Source organism: Odocoileus virginianus, chromosome 31, assembly GCF_023699985.2.
Source record: "Odocoileus virginianus isolate 20LAN1187 ecotype Illinois chromosome 31, Ovbor_1.2, whole genome shotgun sequence".
NCBI classification, from domain to species: Eukaryota; Metazoa; Chordata; class Mammalia; order Artiodactyla; family Cervidae; genus Odocoileus; species Odocoileus virginianus.
The window spans coordinates 40,026,746-40,046,868 of NC_069704.1; the positions used below are offsets into that span (position 1 = coordinate 40,026,746).

General features: G+C 52.2%; 1 protein-coding gene across 1 annotated transcript in view; it reads left to right on the forward strand.

Moving 5' to 3' along the window:
- LOXL2 (lysyl oxidase like 2) overlaps positions 1 to 20,123 on the forward strand; it is a 111,297-nt gene that overhangs the window by 53,121 nt on the left and 38,053 nt on the right. Inside the window, exons 4-6 of the mRNA XM_070459652.1 lie at positions 4,691 to 4,902; positions 10,537 to 10,759; positions 15,846 to 16,029. Of these exons, the coding sequence (XP_070315753.1) occupies positions 4,691 to 4,902; positions 10,537 to 10,759; positions 15,846 to 16,029 (619 nt within the window). The remainder of the gene's footprint in view (positions 1 to 4,690; positions 4,903 to 10,536; positions 10,760 to 15,845; positions 16,030 to 20,123) is intronic.

A 20,123-nucleotide genomic window follows, 5' to 3' on the forward strand; every position in this document is an offset into this window, starting at 1 on the left:
CTAAGCCCATGCACCACAGCGGTGAGCCTGTGCTCTCGAGCCCAGGAGCCACAGCTTCTGAGCCCTGCTGCTGCAGCTGCTGAGGCCCCACTCTCTAGAGCCCATGCTCCTTACCGAGAGACGCCACTGCAGTGAGAAGCCCGAACACCCTAACTACAGAGTAGCCCCACTCCCGGCAACTAGAGAAACGCCCAAGCAGCAATGAAAACCAGTGCAGCCAAAAATTAAATAAATAGATAATTTAGAAAATAGCCGAATAAATAAAGGGCTTTGAGAGCAAGATGCAGGAACTTGTTAGCTGTAGAGGGAAGGGGCTTACTAAGTGAGCAGCAGTTGTGCAGAACGAACCAGTTGTCTGTTCTGGTGGGATAATGGGGGACCACTACCTCTCCATCCTCCCACCTGACACCACTCCGCGGATGACTTCTCAGGTGGGAAGGCTTGGTCTGATACATTATGTAATTAATTGCATGATTAAATGATAACTTCTAGAAGGAGGAAGGGGAAGAATTGGACTAAGATCTGGCTTTTGGAAACATGCCCTCCACAGGAGGCGATGAGCCGAGTGCCAACTTTCAGCAGTGCAGTGCGTCCTTAGAGGGTTGCTTGCCGTGTCTCCCCCTGAATCTTTCCCTGATGCAATCCCCAACTAGACTTTCAAAACTGGTGATTTTTCCTCCTTGGCAATAGCCCCAGACTGTCACATTGTGGAATCTGCAAGTCATTCACAGATGCTGCAAATGTGAAATGTCATTCAACACAAGACTGGGAAACCAGCCCTGGTGATCATTCACTAGTCCTTCTTTCCACCACCCCACTAGGTACAGCAGGGCAGGTTATGGCCTCAGGGCACCCTGATTTTCCCATTTGGAAGCCAGTGATAGTCACTCCCAGGGCTCAGACCCTCCCTGGAGATGTGCTGAGTTTTGAGTAGGACAAGTCCAGAAGGTTCTGTGAATTCCTTGGAGGGAAGCCTTTCGGAGAGTTTGGTGAACTCCAGTCTCTGGCCGGAGGGCCAGCCTTCAGACTTGCGAGTTTTAAAAGGGGCCAGATATATTGACGGCTTCTGGGCTCTTGGGTTAAATGTGAAACAGGCCAGTCTAAAGAGACTTCTGTTAGAAAAGAAAAATGTGTATAGGTTTTAGTGTTTCAAATCTTCACTGCTCTTTTGAAGTTGAACTTCTGGGGGAAAAAAATTTCTAATGCTTGCGGTTATGGAAAGGATTCCAAGGCAGTGAGGTCAGGAGGGCCGTTCTGTGTGTACGTGTGTTTTCCTACACAGAGCTCTCTGAACAGCCCCTGTGAGCTCATTAGCCAGCAGCGAGCCCTGACTGCGTGCCACTGAGGGTTTCCCTGCTGCCCCCTGGCCTGAGTCCAAGGGCAGCTGGGAGGCAGCCCTCTCATCTCACGTACACTCCGGCCTGACTCATAGCTTCTCTGGGCAGGGCGCAGGGAGGACTTCAAATGTGGGCTTTTATCGGGCGGACCCCCAAAGGATGCCTCAGAAGGCCGAGTCCCAGGCCCAGGCATGTCATCTCAGTAGCTGGCAAGGGATGGGATGAAGGCAGAAGGATGAAGACCCAGAGGCCCACTGTGGTGAGCCTGGGGCATGGACTTAGAGTCAGAACTCAGTTTTCACCCTTGTTTATCTACGTACTAGCTGTGTGAATTTGGAGAAGATGCCAAACTTCACTAAGTTTTCTTGCTTTTCACCTGTAGCCAGCCAGGGTATACCACTAGTCCTCTCACTGGTTGTTATGGGAACTGAGGAAGGGGATGGATGTAAAGTTCTGAGTGCAGAGCCTGACACGTAATGAATTGGCTGGCATTTGATGAATGAGGGCTCACATAATCGTTATGATTCAGAGAAGAACCAGGGTCCCAGGGTTGGGCAGTAGGGAGGAGGCTGCCAGGGTCCTCGGAGGGAGCGACTGTATTTTATGGGATGGATGAATGAATGACTGAGGTGGATTTGAGCCCAAGATGGTGGGAAGGAATTAGTTGTGTGGAGAGAGAAGAGGAGAAGGAACTTGCCTGACTGCTCTCCCAGGGCTTTGCAGGGAAACCCTCTGCATCTTCGTACTGTGTGCACAGACACACACTCCACACAACACACAGACATGTGCACATCCTCCTGCACACGGACACACAGGAACATGAGCTCCCCTAGAGACACATACGTGGATGCACAAACGCGTGCAGAGACACACATCCAGAGAGACATATTCGTGACACCAAACATACACACTAGTGCCCACACACACACATGCAGTGAGTCAGTGGGAATACAAGAACAGTGACATCAGTTCTAGCACTTTCTCTCCTCTGAGCCTCATTTCCTGCATCTGGGACCCTAGCTGGCTTGCCCACCAGTCGTTATTCTGCTGAGGGGACGCTGCCCAGCCTTAAGACAAGGGTCAGTTGAGCTCCCCCACCCTGGCCTTCCTCCTTCTGGATTCACACTCTCTATCCCAGCTGAGCTGATGCTCCATGGGCCGAGAGGAGGGAAAGGGGGCAGGGGGCTGGGGAGAGGGGGAGGATCTGTGAATTTAATCAAGTCTACCCAGCCTGCCTGCCCCGTGCGGCTGTCAGGGCCAATGCCACAGTGGGTAACTTCCTTCTGGGCATGACACATTCCTTACACGCTGGAATTCCAGCCTGGCCTCCCGAGGTGGTAAGTCGGAGGAGAGGGCTGGCCCATGAGCCAGTCTAGACCTCCAGCCCTTTCTTGCTTACTCCTGTCCATGTGTCTTGGTGGCGCGAGCCCTGTGGCCTGACTGGGAGCTGTAATGGATCCAAGGATCCAGGCTGGCAAACATAATCCTGCCACTGGCGGCTTTCCTTCCGCTCTGCATGGAAAGGAATCAGGGCTAGATGCCACCCCCCCCCCCCACCACCCCGGCCAACATACTTTCCACCACCTCGCAGGACTGGGGAAATGGGGCCTGGCTTTGCACCCTGAAGCCAGTGGCAAGGAGAGCTGAGTCCCTGGACACCCAAATAATGGTTCTGTTCAAATTCCCAGTTCATTTGCATCCTGGCTGGACTGGGGTGTGGGCACCCAAATCATTGGGTTCCTCTTTGCCAGCATCCCTGCCCAGTCCCCTGTGGCGTGGTTCAGAGAGCATCACACACCAAACCTCAGGTGCTCTCTGCCTCTCTGTGGTCCTGGGAGATCACTGGAGTCACCCAGTATTCTTATCTGGAAAATGGAGATGACACTAACTATAAAGACCTCTATTGTTTGAGGATTAAGTGAGAAAATGCCCAGAAAGTAGTGGTACTTGTTATTGTCCTATTATTGCTGTTGAGCAGTCACTCAGTCGTGTCTGACTCTTTGTGACCAGGCTGCAGCATGCCAGGCTTCCCTGTCCTTCACTATCTCCTGGATCTTGTTCAAACCCATGTTTATTGAGTCAATGATAACCATCCAACCATCTCATCCTCTGTTGTCCCCTTCTTCTCCACCTTCAATCTTTCCCAGCATCATCCTAGCTGGCTGTAGATTTGGGGCTGAGGTATAGGTGCAGTCAGCCAAGGGACAAGGTTAGTTGTGGTTTATAAGGAGTCTTCTGGGGGCTGGCCCTGTGTCAGATGGATGGAGGAGAGCAGGGAGGCAGGGACTCAGCTGGGGAGCCTTGTGAGAGCTGGTGGTGGACTCTTGGGCAGGGGCAGAAAGAAGACGGGCTGGAAGTGAGAGATTCTGGAGCATCCTTAGGGTTTGGGGCAGATTTGTGAGAACCTTGGAGAAACATAAAAGATATCATCCTGGAAAATTCCAGGTAGGCCCCTGTTCCTCCATCCAGCTTGGCCTGTTGAGAGTGTGGGCTAGGGGCAGGGACAGAGCAGCCCAGTGTCAGGGGCTGGGAGAGGAGCCCACCTTCAACCCCAGCCTCCTCCACATCTTCCTAGCAGGCTCCTGCCTCTTCACTCACTGCCACAGAAATGGGGAGAGGAGACGGGTGAACAGGGGCTTTCAAGACAAGGGCCTCAAGATATTCAGAATCTTTCCTTTCCTTTCCTTGGCATAGTTGCATGACTGTATGCATCCCTACATCCTGGGCCCCAGGCTTGCCCCTCCTGCTTGGCTGGCCTGGGCCCAGGCACACACCTCCTTTCCTCCCCCTTCTCTCCAAACCTTCCCCTTTCCCTTCTGGCTTTTCACCCTGAAGACTGATGACATGAGGGGAGTACATGAGGCGGTGTGCAACGTGGTCCCACCAGCTCAGGGTATCTGGGGCTCATCTGCCCAAAATTTCAGTTTTACAGGCAGATTGTTGGGAAGGCACACACACACACTCACTCCCAGGCCTGCACACAGATGGTTTGAAGTAAAATACAACCGTGCGAATGATTTTGCCTCTAGAATACAGCATTCAAGGAATGCGATTCTCTCCTCTGCTCTTTGAGACCCCTGCATGAGGAGGCTGCTGCCCTCTGGTGTTTTTGATAGGACAGAGGAGGAGCGCTGGGCTCCCCTAAGTCTCTGATTGCCTGGGTCACCCTGCTCCTTCTCTTCTGGCTCCTGCAGCCCCACTGCATGTGCTGTGTGCTCTTAGGGAGCACCCGCAGCCCCGCAAGAGCCCGAGGGGAGAGGTGGGCAGACTCTCAGGATAAGCCCAGTCTGCCATCACCTCCCCAGGGCCAGACCAGGAAAGTCACCCATCTCCTTCCACCCCTCCCCTCCCAGAACATGAACATCCAAGTGGAGGACATCCGGATCCGAGCCATCCTCTCCGCCTTCCGCAAGCGCACCCCGGTGACAGAGGGCTACGTGGAGGTAAAAGAGGGCAAGACGTGGAAGCAGATCTGTGACAAGCACTGGACGGCTAAGAACTCCCGCGTGGTCTGCGGCATGTTCGGCTTCCCCGGGGAGAAGACCTACAACACCAAAGTGTACAAGTAAGCAGTCTGGGCGGGGACTCTGCACGGCGGGACTCCGGCCCCAGCTGGTCCTCAGTCAGCTCTGCGGTGGCTCTGCGCATGTGTGCGTTCTCAGTAGACTCTGCGACGCCACAGGCTGCGCGCGCCAGGCTCCTCTGTCCATGGGATTCTCCAGACAAGAATACTGGCGCGGGTTGCCATGCCCTCCTCCAGGGGATCTTCCTGACCCAGGGATCAAACCTGTGTCTCCTGTGTCTCCCGCATTGCAGGCAGATTCTTTACCGCTGAGCCACTGGGGAGGCCTGCATTGACCGCGTATCGGATATTCACCCATATATATGCAGTCTAGAAAGGCGGTGCTGAAGAACCTATCTGCGGCGCCGACGAACCTATCTGCGGCGCCGCAATGGAGATGCAGACATAGAATGCAGTGGCCGGGGCCACCTCTGTCCTCTGCCCCCTCGAAGTGATTATCATGAGAAATCTGCAACTGTTAGGAAAATGAGAAACAGATCTCGTGGATTCAGTTACATTCATCCTGAGTAAATCTTGCGATGCTGTCATGGTTTCCAAAGTTAATATCTCCCCAGGCAGGGAAAGGGGACTTAGAGTAATTTGGGGACAGGTGTCCGGTGAAGGGTTTTCAGTCCGTGACAGGCTGGTGTATTGACTGGTCGTGGGGTCTTCTTGTCTCCTCTAATAAGGATAATAATCTGCTTTACTGAGCACTGACTACATGCCAGGTGGCTCTGTTCTTAGTCTCTTAAGTGTTAGTTGCTCAGTCATGTCCAGCTCTTTGTGACCCAATGGCAAGAATACTGGAGGGGGTAGCTGTTCCTTTCTCTAGAGGTTCTTCCTGACTCAGGAATCAAACCTGGGTCTTCTGCATTGCAGGTGGATTCTTTATGATCTGAGCCACCAAGGAAGCCCTCTTAGCCGCTTAAGCGTCACAATCCTAGGAAGGGGTCTATGTTTCAGCTAAAGGAATGGAGTCAGAGAAAGGTGATAAAACTAGGAAGTGGCAGGCTCAGGATCCACCCCGGGTCTCCGGCAACAGGGTCCACCCTCCTCAAGAGTGCAGACTTACTACTCTTCCCTTTCAAAAGCCAAGGAGAGAGGTGGCTTCCAGCCAGGAAACAGGGGTCCCTGCCCCAACTCTCCCCCCAGTCCCTGGGGTCAGTGCAGGCTTCGTTCCTTCCTGGGCTCGGCCTGGCTCCTTCGGTCAGAGCCTCTGGTCCACTGTGAGGGTGAGTGCTGGCTGCCAAGCTGCCTGATGGTGATTCCTGCCCCAGCCGCCCCAGACATGGCCCAGATCTTCCTGTTTGCACAGGGTGGGATGGGGGCAGGCAGGGTGGTCCCGTTCTCTAAATAGTTTGGAGAATTTCCCGCCAGCTGGCTGGCTCCTTCCCTGGAGACACCTTCTCAGCCTTTCCTTCCAATTGGAGCCAAGAAAAGTAGATCCCTTCCCCTGACAGGCTTCCTAACTGCTGGCCCCACTGGAGCCCCCAGCCTGGCACAGGTCTTCGCCCAGTCCTGGGAGCAGGAAGGCTGCCATCAGCCCTGCTCTGTAGCAGGACAGGGTGCCCGAGGCCAGGCAACACGTGGCTTGTTCAGAGGGCTTTTGAAAACCTCCTCCTCAACTGCGGGTTGACCAGAGTCATCTTCTGGCTGTTGAAGGGGGATCTCTGACCTCAGGTCCGTTTGGCAGCTGGGTTGCAGATGACCCTCTCACAGACTGGGAAGTGGTCCATGTACCTGGAAATTGATAAGACTGAAGCCACAGGGCCCCATCTCCCAGGCCAGGAATATTGTGTAGTCATTTTCTTTTTCTTAAAGCAAGATCCCATTATTGATATTGATTTATTGATACATGATTACTGAACAGAGACTGCATTCATGTTGCATCTCAGGAGTTAGGACTGTAAGGCTTTGGTGAGCTGGCTGAAACAGGGACCAAAAGGAGGCCTGCCAGACCAAATTAAAAATGCTGAGTCCCCTTGGTTTCGTGTAGAGAAAGGGATTCAGAAGCCTGGGGAGACTAGAATGTTGTCATGGATTTGTCATCTAAGACAAATGGGTCCAGAAGACAGATGTTTCACCACGACAGAGAGGAATAAATTTATAAGGGAAGTCCTGACTCCCTCTCTGGTTCTTTTATTTATTTATTTGTCTGCATTGGTCTTGGCTGTGGCATGCGAGATCTTTCATTACGGTGCGCAAGCTCTCTAGTTGTGGCACACACTCTCCAGTGCTTGAAGGCTCAGTTGCTCCTCAGCTTGGGGGGTCTTAGGTCCCCTGACCAGGGATCAAACCATGTCCCCTGCATTGCAAGGAGGATTCTTAACCACTGGACCCCCAGGGAAGCCCCCCCCCACCCCGGTTCTTAAGAGCTCCCTGAGGGTTCTTCTCTAAGCCAGACCTCAGGGTGGGGGCTGCAGTCCTTGCAGGTCAGGAAACCTAAAGGCAGTGGGGGTGATTAGATCCCGGGTGGCAGGGACCTGGTGACAGCACTCAAGGCCAAAGGCAAGATGGGCGGGCGTGGCTACTGAGTGGCCAGCAAAGTCGAAGCAGCAATCAGAATAGACTGGCCCCTGCAGACTTGTGGGGTTAACCAGTTGATCCAGCTGGCTGTCTCATGGTGTTCCCAGAAATGAAATAGGAAGCCTGTTTGGTTCTTATTCAATCTGTAAAAGCAGAAAATTTCTAGGTTAAGAGAACAAAAATCTGATCTGAATCATAAAAACAGGTCCAGCCCCTCAAAGTCCAGACTTGAGAAAGTTTACAGACCTATAAGCCCTTGAATGAAGAGGAGGCCAGGTCTCCTTGAAGAAGGACTGTGGCACACAGCCAGAAGTGTACCCTGTTAGTCATTTACCCAACGGGACCTATGACCTTTTACCAAGGTCACTGTATTGTACACTGGAGAAAAGGAAATGATCACAACTGTCAGGAACCACTGGACACAGGCTCTGAACAGACCCTGGTTCCAGGGGCCCAAACATCCCTGCGGCCCACAGTCAGAGTGTGGATGTCAGGTGATCAGTGGAGGTTTGGCGCAGGCCCATATCACAGTGGGCTCGGTGGGTCCCCGAACCCACGCTGTGGTTATTTCCCTGGTTCCAGAATGCATAATTGAGGTGGACAGTCTCACAGAGCGGGCAGAATCCCTCCCAAGCCTGGTGTGCTCCTTGGCTGGAGGAGAGCAAGGAGGACGTCTCATTTTCAGTTGAATCAGTTCAGCTCAATGTTACCCAGCCATCAGCCTAGATGCCTCTTTCTCAAGCAAGCTTCCTGCTTGGCCAGTGCCTGTCCTGTAACTCCAGTCGCCCACCATCAGGCCTAGAGTGGGTTGTCCATGTGTGCATGTGCGTGCTAAGCCACTTCAGTCGAGTCCGACTCTTTGTGACCCCATGGACTGCAGCCCACCAGGCTCCTCTGTCCATGGGATTCTCCAGGCAAGAATACTGGAGTGGGTTGCCATGCCCTCCTCCAGGGGATCGTCCCAACCCAGGGACAGAACCCACGTCTCTAATGTCTCCTGCATTGGCAGGCAGGTTCTTTACCACTGGGAAGCCCCCTGGGAAGCCACTCCATCCTCCCCAGTGCCTCCTATCTGCATCCCCGCGTCTACATCCCGGGGTGGGGGAGGGGCGGCCTGCGAGAGTGACTCATGGGGGCGGGGTGGGCTGCCCTGGCTGAGGCCTGTGGAGGATTGCATTCCTGTGATCTGAGGTCAGAGGACAGAGGGGCTTTCTGGGGAAGGAAGAGCAGCTCTGTCTGCTGAGGGAGCCTCTGTGTTGAGAGCTCAGCACATCTGTTCCTGGGAGAGGCTGGTGGTCACTGAAAGCTGGGAGCTAGAAGATATTCCGATGCAGTGAGATCTGACCGCTCCCCGTGCCCCTGACCTCCCCTGGGTGTGCTTGCTCACCTGACTTGTGTCATAGCAAGCTACAATATCCTACCCCCCACAAGTGTGTTCTGCTGTCCCAGGTACGAGTGTCATGGGAAACAAACTGGAGGTTGTGTTTCCAAGAGCAGGGCCTTCCAGGGAATGGGGAGGGGTGGTGGCTCTTGGAATTCTTTTTCACTCCTTCTTTATTCATTTATTTTGGCTACACTGGGTCTTCATTGCTTTGCACAGGCTGTCTCTTGTTGCGGCGAGCGGGATCTACTCTTTGTTGCGGTGCGAACGTTTCTTGTTGCAGTGCCTTCTCTTGTTGTAAAGTACAGGCTCTAGGGTGCATGGGCTCCATAGCTGCAGCTCCCAGGCTCTAGAGCACAGGCTAAGTAGCTGTGATGTGTGGGTTTAGGTGCTCCGCAGCATGTAGATCCTCCCGGACCAGGGGTCGAACTTGTGTCCCTGCATTGGCAGGCAGACTCCCATCGACTGTGCCACCAGGGAAGCCCTGGCTCTTGGGATTATTAACAGTCCTCCTGTGTAGTTCTGTGCTCTGGCTGTAGCTATGTTGAGCGCAAACCCTGAGCTTTCCAAGACAGTCCTTTTTCTTTCAAGGATACTGTGTCATTGCATGCATAGAATAGAATAACTACCAGTCACAGTTTTTGGTAAGGAGAGACATCAGTGGCATCTGTCAGATTTATTCTTCCTCTCTGTTCACATCCCATTCACTCTGAGGCAAAGCAGAAACTTCCAGGCCTGCTAGACCAGTAGGGACAGGACTCCACTTCTGTTCATCTGGGGCCAACTTGCCCTGGGCAGCCCCTCTTCTGGGCAGTCTGGCAGCAGTGCGTCTCACTGGATTCTGCCAATCACCAATGAGCCCACAGACTTCAAAGACCCTGGGACAGGAGAGAGGGAAGGGTAGCTTCCCCCCTTCGCCGCTTTGGTAACCACAAGTCTGTTTCCTATGTCTGTTGAGTCTGTTTCTGTTTTGTAAATATTTTGTAATATTTGTTTTAGATTCCACACATAAGTGAAATCCTATGATATTTGTCTTTTTCTGTCTGACTTACTTCACTTAGTATAATCATCTCGAGGTCCATCCATGTTGCTGCAAATGATGTTATTTCGTTCTTTTTTTGGCTGAGGGATATCACATTGTATTTGTCTCTCCAAGATCCCTTTTTACACTTTGCATCTATAGGCATTAGTATCATATGTCACTACATTGAGTTAGGGGCTTCCCAGGTGGCGCTATTGGTAGAGAACCTGCCTGCCAACGCAGGAGATGTAAGAGACTTGGGTTCAGTCCCTGGGTTGGGAAGATCCCTGGAGGAGGGCATGGCAACCCACTGCAGTGTTCTTTCCTGGAGAATCCTATGGACAGACAAGCCTGGTGGGACATGGTCCATAGGGTCACAAAGAGTCAGACGTGACTGAAGTGACTTAGCATGCACACACACTGAGTTAGACCCTTGTCTCCTAGAACGTGAGCTCCCTGGAAGCAGGAAGCCATGACTGCCCTTCCAGGTCTGGCTCCCCAGTGCCCAGCATGACCAGTGAGTGCTGGCAGACATGCCCTGCAGAGCCCTGTCTGGAGCAAGACTGAACTGCAGGAGCGGGGACCATGTCTATCTGGTTCCACTGCCTCAGTGACTGGCCCCGGGCAGGGGTCAGTTGCCCCGCTGTGGAAGAATGGAGGGGTGGGCAGCATGATGTCTTGGTCACCTGCCCTGTCTCACCTTCCGCAGAATGTTTGCTGCCCGCAAGAAGCAGCGCTACTGGCCATACTCCATGGACTGCACAGGCACGGAGGCCCACATCTCCAGCTGCAAGTTGGGCCCTCAGGTGTCGCTGGACCCCGTCAAGAATGTCACCTGTGAGAATGGGCTTCCGGCTGTGGTGAGCTGTGTGCCCGGCCAGGTCTTCAGTCCTGATGGACCGTCAAGATTCCGGAAAGCGTACAAGCCAGAGGTGAGGATAGGGTGGCAGATTTGGTACCTGGAGGGGTGGGCTGGTGGTTAAAGGATCAGACAGGGACCCGCCCCCCCACTCCCCCTGCCAAGAGAAACGGCAGCAACTCGGACCACTTTTCTAGAGGGCAGGAAGATGCAGGACACTTGTCAGGGCCAGCCTCACTGACAGATGCCACTGCTGGGGTGTGACCAGCAGCTGGGAACCTGTCCCTAGTCATGAGCGCCCCTACCTGTCCTTCTGACACTGCTGCTCACCTCCGAGACTAGTGTGTCCCCGTGGCAGACAAACACCGTGAGAGGGCTGTGCCTCACTACAGACCACCACAGGTTCTGCATGCTGTCTGTGGACCAGCACGAAGGGTTGGGGGTGGGGGGCGGTGAGAACCAGGGGCTTCTGGGAGATTCCCTGAGAAATCAAGCATCCTAGAGCCCTTGACAGGCTGCCCCGGTGGCTCAGATGGGAAAACAATTCGCCTGCAATGCAGGAGACATGAGTTCGATCCCCAGGTCAGGAAGATCCCCTGAAGAAGGGAATGGCCACCCACTCCAGTATTCTTGCCTGGAGAATTCCATAGACAGAGGAGCCTGGCGGGCTACAGTCCATGGGGTCTCAAAGAGTCAGACATGACTGAGGGACTAACACCCACTTTCAGAGCCGTTGGAAACGTGACCCACCTCTCAGAAGCATACGAAATCAGATACAATGGTTTTCAAACAGGTTTTACTTATTCTGCATCAGAAAGAATAGCAACTTTTAAAAGCTTTCACAGAGTTAGTACAGTAAGTCCCTACATATGGATGACTTTTGTTCCAAGAGTACGTTAAAAATCCAGTTTGTACGTAAGTCCAGCAAAATTAGCCTAGGTACCCAACTAACACAATCAGTTATGTACCACTGCTTTTACATTTGCTTCTGGACATCCTAGGCTTGAAATAAAAATGTGGTACTGCTATATTCAATGGGCTTTCCTGGTGGCTCAGTGATAAAGAATCCACCTGCCATTGCAGGAGACAAGGGTTCGATCCATGGGTCAGGAAGATCCCCTGGAGAAGGAAATGGCAACCCACTCCAATATTCTCGCCTGGGAAATGCCATGGACAGAGGAGCCTGGTGGACTACAGTCTATGGGGTCGCCAAGAGTCGGATAGGACTTAGTGACTAAATAACAACAACTGCATGCTATACTACATACATAGATATGTAAATATATACTACAGTGTATAGTTCTGTATAGTAAAGTACAGAAAAGCACGACACTTGTAGAGGATGCAGCCATGTGACAGTGGACGCTGGACACGAACTCACTCACGTGATTGGACATGCAAACACAAGTTCACATCTTTGAAAGTTCACAACTTGAAGGTTCGTACATAGGGGACTTCCTGTAAATGGAAACATGTCATCACCACATCCATGTTATATGTGCCTGTTATCACACTGTATGTTTGTGAATCAGTACCTGCATGTGGGGGGAGGTGTATTAAAGAGGTGCAGATGCACATCTGAATTTTCATCCCCATCTCAACGGACTGATTCCTCAGGACCGGTGAGCTGTCCTGGCCAAGGCAGGCTTGATGACTCCTCTGAAGAAAAGTGAAAGAAAGTGAAAATGTTAGTCACTCAGTATTGCCTGACTCTTTGTGACCCCATGGACTATAGCCCACCAGGCTCCTCTATCTGTGGGAATTCTCCAGGCAAGAATACTGGAGTGGATTGCCATGCTCTCCTCCAGGGGATCTTCCCAACCCAGGCATCGAACCCAGGTCTCCTGCATTGCAGGGGGATTCTTTACCACCATTTGAGCTACTCGGGAAGCCCCCCTGAAGAAGAGCAAGTGCACTATCCTCCCTTCCCTCGGAAATCACTAGTTGGCTCATCTTTTTTCCCACTCTCCTTTTCGCACATATCCCTAAAGGTTCTCTGTGACACGCATGTTCTGGAAACTACTAATCTGGACCAGTGAGTGGGAATAGTAGAGGGATAGTAGAGGAAAAAGAGCTAATCATTTATTAACGAATGATGCGCTGTGCCAGACGAAACTTGGGAATTGGTATTTGAGGGGGGGGATAGTAACAGCCGCTCCCCAAGCCGAGGCAGCCTCACTCTGCATCTGCTGTCCCCTCCCCCATCTCTGCCCGCATGCTTGCATTTGTGCTAAGTCACTTTGGTTGTGTCTGACTCTGTACCACCTTATGGACTATAGCCTGCCAGGCTCCTCTGTTCATAGGATTCTCCAGGCAAGAATACTAGAGTGGGTTGCCATATCCTCCTCCAGGGGATCTTCCCGACCTGAGGATCGAACCCACGTCCCTTGTGTCTCCTGCATTGGCAGACAGGTTCTTTAGCACTAGTGCCACCTGGGAAGCCCCCCACCCCATCTCCCTCTCCAATCTCTCCTCTCCATCAACATCTATCAACCTGCTCGTGGATAGGGAGTGATCCCCTATGTACTTATCCAGTAGAAACAGGAAACTGATGCAGAAACCAGATAAACAGCTTTGGATGCTGTATTTGGAAAGGCTGGGGTGGTATATTTGGACAAAAGAATAAGCCTTAAATAAAGGCGTGAGATGAATGCAGCAAGTCCAGGCATTGACCAGAGGATGTGGGAACTCTTTGGGGTGTCTTCCAGACACTTCTGGCCAGCAACTAGCCCTCCTGCACCCTCAGCCTGCCCCACAGGGGCCTCCAAACTGCATGGACCTGACCACACATCTCACGTGTGCAGGCAGGCCACACAGGCACACCTGGACAGTGCCAGCCCCCACGGCCCCTCGCTTCCCCTCCAGCCACATGATTTGATGGCCACACCCTTTCCACAGCCTCAGCCTGAGCCTCTGAGCTTGCCTCATGTGTCATCCAGAATACCAGGTCCTACTGTTTTGGATTTCCTCTTACTGTATGGTTGAAAGCAGAGGAATCAAGTTATACCAAACCAATTTAAAAAAAAAAAGATCAAGTGAGGCTTACATCACATTTTCCCTTCTTTCTTTTCCTCCAGGGCCAGCTGACTCTGCCTGGCCACTGCTAGATGGGGTGAGGTTACTTGGAACTCTGCCTCCCACAAGCTTGAGTCACGGACAGTCCACTCCATGGGAAGGGGACCCTGGAATCTGGCTAGGCAGCCTGGGAAGGGAAGTGGGGAATGGGAAAGGTCATGATTCTACAGCCGTCTGGCTGGATGCAGCAGTTGTATTTGTCGTGTTCTGCTAAAGCTAGAATGAAGATTCCTGAAGCCAGTGAGGGGTTTTGCAGCCCCTCCCTGTCCCTCTTTTCTTCTCCCTCTATGCCAGGGTCGTCACCCCAGGTCAGTAACTGGGGTGCAGGCCTTGGCTGGAAGATGGAGACACAGCCTCTTGTTCGATGTCTTGGCTTTCAAGGTGACCGGTGGTGGTTTTCTTAGAGGTGGTGGTGGTTTTAGTTGCTCAGTCATGTCCGACACTTTCAACCCTGTAGACTGTAGCCCACCAGGCTCCTCTGTCCATGGGATTCTCCAAGCAAGAATACTGGACGGGGTTACCATTCCCTTCCCTAGGGGATTACCATTCCCTTCTCCAGGGGATCTTACCAACCCAAGGATCGAACCTGCATCTCATGCATTGCAGTCTCCTGCACTGCAGGTAGCTTCTTTACCGACTGAGCGACGAGGGAAGCTCAGGGTGACTGGTATATGTTAATGTTTAAAAGACGCCACCACCAACCAGGCCTGCCTCATTCCGGGATGGGATGGAAGTGGGATGCCTCCGTCATTGAGAGGGATGGAGTCCGGGGCTGTGAACTGCAGAGGCCAAAGTAGGACCGTGACTGGCCTGATGCCACACACACAGAAGGGCTGCAGTTACCCCACACTCCCTTTGTATTGAATCAAATAGAAGCAATCATTCAGAGCCTCGCAGCCTTCTGTTACCCATCCCCACATGTGCGCATGCACACACACACACACACACAGAAACGGATGCAAGGCAGGGTATGTGGGCAGATGGGAGTCAAATGACCCATCTCCTATCTTGTAAGGTATGACCCAGTGGGATTAAGATGGTTGTGAAGAGTGGGTCTTACTCCTGTGCAATAATAAATAAACACTATAAGACTGTTAAGGCTTCAAGGCCGATGGTGAGCAATTAGGGGCAATTAAACTATAACTGGGCTTCCCAGGTGGCACGGTGGTAAAGAATCCACCTGCTAATGCAGGAGACACAGGAGATGGGGGTTCAATACCTGATTTGGGAAGATTCCCTGGAGAAGGAAGTGGCAACCCACTCCAGTACTCTTGCTGGGAAATCCCATGGACAGAGGAACCCGGCAAGCTGCAGCCCATGGGGTCACAAAATAGTGGGACGCGACTTAGTGACTGAACAACAAACTGTAAGCACCTGCTCTCTCTGAATAGCTGGCGGGGCTGTGTCTCCTGAAAGGCTGGCCTGGTCTGGGCTTGGAGTAGAGTCGGGGGTGGCAGAAGCAGGAGTGGTGACCAGGCCGAAGTCCAGCTGCGGAACAGATGTCGGTCTTAACCAGTGGGAGGCGCCCCATCCCCTTGTCTGGGCAGAACTCCAAGTTCTGGCTGCCTTGGTCAGGCCCCGCCCTCTCACCTTATGTCTTCCTTCTCCTGCCTCTCATGGGCCTGCAGGGCAGGATTCTTGCGGTGTGATCACCTTAGTGCCCCGGAATCTCCCCTAGGACTGGACAAGCACTCTGTTACCCGTCTGATAGAATTAGGATCGTTTGGAATCTGCTGACTTTGTGGGTAGGAGCGTCTTTCGATAGTGCTGAAGCTTCAGGTTCTGGAGTGAGGGCATGGAGGGAAGGACCTAGTGGTTAGGCCCTAGAACAAGGATGGACAGGGACAAGGGGTTGATGAGAGTCCCTGAGGGGTGGCCCGTGGTCCAGGACAAAGCCTGCAAGGGGAGCCTGCAGCAGCGCTGGACACACAGTGAGCATGCGCGCTTCCCGTCCCCTCCACGGACGCTCGCTCAGACGGTGCGCTGTCAGCTCCTAGTCCGGCGCCTGGGTTTGGAGTGGGGAGACGGGGGGCATCGTGGAGAGGGCAGCAGGCTGTGCTCAGCAAGACGGTGTGTCTCTTCAGCAACCCCTGGTGCGGTTGAGAGGTGGCGCCAACGTCGGGGAGGGCCGCGTGGAGGTGCTCAAGAATGGAGAATGGGGTACCGTCTGCGACGACAAGTGGGACCTGGTGTCTGCCAGCGTGGTCTGCAGAGAGCTGGGCTTCGGGAGTGCCAAAGAGGCCATCACGGGCTCCCGGTTGGGGCAAGGTAAGGCGTGGGGAGAGTGTTCCTTGGCCTCTCTTCACAGAAAGCATCACGTGGGAGCCCAGCCTGGGCTGGCTTTGCCCTTTCCAGTCCCTCTGGCTTTGCCTCCTCCCTCCAGCACCTGCTTCCCAGGTGGTGCTAGTGGTAAAGAACCCTCCTGCCGATGCAGGAGACATAAGAGACGGGTTCTATCCCTGGGTTGAGAAGATCCCCTGGTGTAGGAAATGGCAACCCACTCCAGTATTCTTGCCTGGAGAATTCCATGGACAGAGGACCCTGGCGGGCTCCAGTCCATGGGGTCGCAGAGAGTCAGACACGACAGAGTGCACACCCACATATCCAGCACCCCTGCTCTGTCAGACAGTCCTACACCTCTCTCCAGGTAGCTCAAGCTGGAAGGGCGTTAGAGAACATTGTCCCCATTTTATGGATTTGGAAGCCGAGGCCCCAAGAAGGAAGTAAACAACCAAGATAAGACAACATATTAGCAGCCATTGGATATTCTAACAGAGGTTTCCCAACTCCTAACCCAGTGCTCCCCACGGCCCCACTGAGAAAGCTGGAATTTCCAGGCCCTTTCTCCAGGAGAATAACTCGGAATTTATGAGGCTGTGGACTACCCAGGCACAGAATTCCAAATCTTACTTCCCCCCCTAGGTTAGTGCTGTGAACATTCTCTCCCTGCCACCAGAGGTTGGGAACAGTTTGCCCTTCTCTCAGTGTCTTGAGCTGCCAAGAAAAAAAGGGGCCTGGTTTTTGTTAAGTGTCCTAAACAAATCTTTCTTCTGAGCAAGGAGCAAAAGTATAGGAGGCTTTCAAGCCTGTCACCCTGTTGAGAGGAATGTTGTAAACATGACATGACAGCTCAGTAGGTAACTTTCTCTTCCGAGCCCTGTGAAGACCATCGCTCGGTGTGAGCCCCTGTCCTACAGAGAATGGAATCTTTGCTCCAGACTCTGCAGCCCAGAGAACGTCCAGCCTTCCCCCCTCTGTATTGAGCAGAGGAGAACAGTCTTCTGGAATCTTCTTGCCACTGACCCCCAGGGAAGCTGCTGCAGCCCGGGGATTGCTGTGGTTTGTAGACGGTGGGGAGGAAGGAGAGCGAGCTGTAGGCAAGGGTGGGCTGTCCTGGCCTGTGGGGAGAGGATGTTTCCACACTGTCAGACAGAGGGCCGTCGCCCTGTAGAAAGGAATGTGGTTAGGTCATTGATCACAGCCTGAAGGAAATAATAGCCAGTGAACCCGAGAGAGTCTTAGAATCATAGATGGCATTGCTGCAGAAGAGCTCAGAGGTCATCTGGTCCAAGAGATGAGAAATCTGAGGCTCCAGAGAGCAAGTCTGAGGCCACACCCATGGTTAGTGGCAGAGAAGCGTGGAAACCTGCATCTTCTAACTCTCAGATGTAGGCTTCTCCCTTGTCCCCACCTTGTCTCATCCTGCTTGCCTTCAGAGCATCTCTTACCTGCAAGCTTCCCAGGTGTTTCCACTGAAGTTTGAGGGTCTTAGATGTACGTGAACTTTGAGTTCCAGCTGGTAGTGACCCCACATGACCCTCCTTCTCCTTCCCTGTCGTGGTGAGCTTCTTGTGGCTCCCTTGGGCCTCAGATAGCCCCGGAGTCCATTGTACTTATTGGCTAGTGCATTGGTTTGTGGTCTGCCAAGGCCCCCAGGACAGAGACCACTCACTCGGAGGAGTGAGCAAGCACTGGATGACATAAACATTCCGCTTTTCATGGGTGTGTGCTGTCTGACCTAATTATTTCACTGCCCGGAGCAGCCAGGCGTTTCCAAGGGCCCACAGAACTCTTGGAGAAAGAGACAGCTGGCATTGTCAGTGCTGTCCTTGAAAGAACCATTGGATGATTTATCACCTGCTGCCACGCTGGACAGATCACCTCCGGTAGGCAGGAAGGGAAAAGTGCACTTTCGATGTCAAGTCACAGAGAAGCAGACACGGTCTGTCCTCAGCTCAGGCTGTGACTTGTGGACCCAGTGACCACACCTGCAGCGACGGTGGCGACAGGACTAGGGCTGAGGGTTAGGCAGTCAGTCCTGGTCCCAGCTCTGCCACCTTCATGCCTGGTGACCTTGAGCAACCTTCTGGACCTCACATTCTTTTTTTTTTTTTTTAATTAGTTGGAGGCTAATTACTTTACAATATTGTAGTGGTTTTTGAAATACATTGACATGAATCAGCCATGGATTTACATGTATTCCCCATCCCGATCCCCCCTCCCACCTCCCTCTCCACCCCATCCCTCTGGGTCTTCCCAGTGCACCAGCCCCGAGCACTTGTCTCATGCATCCAACCTGGGCTGGTGATCTGTTTCACTATAGATAATATACATGTTTTGATGCTGTTCTCTCGGAACATCCCACCCTCTCCTTCTCCCACAGAGTCCAAAAGTCTGTTCTGTACATCTGTGTCTCTTTTTCTGTTTTGCGTATAGGGTTATCATTACTATCTTTCTAAATTCCATATATATGTGTTAGTATACTGTAATGGTCTTTATCTTTCTGGCTTACTTCACTCTGTATAATGGGCTCCAGTTTCATCCATCTCATTAGAACTGATTCAGATGGATTCTTTTTAATGGCTGAGTAATACTCCATGGTGTATATGTACCACAGCTTCCTCATCCATTCGTCTGCTGATGGGCATCTAGGTTGCTTCCATGTCCTGGCTATTATAAACAGTGCTACGATGAACATTGGGGTGCACATGTCTCTTTCAGATCTGGTTTCCTCAGTGTGTATGCCCAGGAGTGGGATTGCTGGGTCATATGGTAGTTCTATTTTCAGTTTTTTAAGAAATCTCTACACTGTTCTCCACAGCGGCTGTACTAGTTTGCATTCCCACCAACAGTGTAAGAGGGTTCCCTTTTCTCCACACCCTCTCCAGCATTTATTGCTTGTAGACTTTTGGATAGCAGCCATCCTGACTGTGGGCCTCAGATTCTTCACTGGGTTCACAGTGTCTGAGGTTCTGTCTGGCTCCAGCCTCCTGTTCTCATCAGCGTGGATGTTAGGTCAGAGTCAGGCACTGCGCTTTGTGTTCTGAGATCCCCTGAACACATCTGGATTCCAGTTACCTGTTCACACACCCGCCTCCCACCATGCCCAGCTTATAGCACTCTGTGTGTGCTAAGTTACTTCAGTCATGTCCAACTCTTTGCAACCCCATGGACTGTAGCCCGCCAGGCTCCTCTGTCCATGGGATTCTCCAGGCAAAAATACTAGAGTGGGTTGCCATGCCCTCCTCCAGGGGATCTTCCCCACCCAGGAGTCAAACCAATGTCTCTTCTGTCTCCCACATTGGCAGACAGGTTCTTTACCACTAGTGCAGTCTGGGAAGCCCTATAGTGCTCTGGGGATATTCATTTTATCAAGAATAAATGAATGAGTTCCAGTTGCACAAGCAGGATCAGTTGAACAACCACTTGGTCAAGAATTTCCAACTCTCCCAGACATCCCTAGTGACCCAGTGGTTAAGACTTTGTGCTTCCACTGCAGGGGGCCCAGGTTCGATCCCTAGCTGGAGACCTAAGATACTGCATGCCAAGCAGTGCAGCCGAAAGAAAATTCTAACACTCCAGACCCATGCTATCCCATAGACATAAAACGGAAAGTGTCAGTCGCCTGGTCATGTCCAACTATTTGAAGCCACATATGTAATGTTATTTTCTAGTAGTCATGTAAAGAACAAATAAAAAGGAACAGGTGAAATTCTTTTAAGTAATCTATTTTCTTTAATAATATATATAATATTTCCAAAATATTTTGATTTCAACATTTGATCAGTATAAATGCTCTTAATGAGAAAGTTCGCAGGTGGGGTACTGACTTTCTTAAAAGCAGGATGCATTTTGCGCTTGCAGCCCATCTCAGTCTGGACTGGCCACATTCCAGGGGCTCCGTGAGGCAGCAGCCACTGTGCTGGATGGAGCCCCTTGAGATCAGTCCCTTTCAGACCCTTTGGCCTGAAATCTCTGATCAGAAATACCGAGAGCATATGCTGTGCACGTAAAGCCTGAACAAAAGCCTCCAGAAACAGTGCTAACACGCAGAACAGATTGCACTGTCCGAGTCTGTTCTA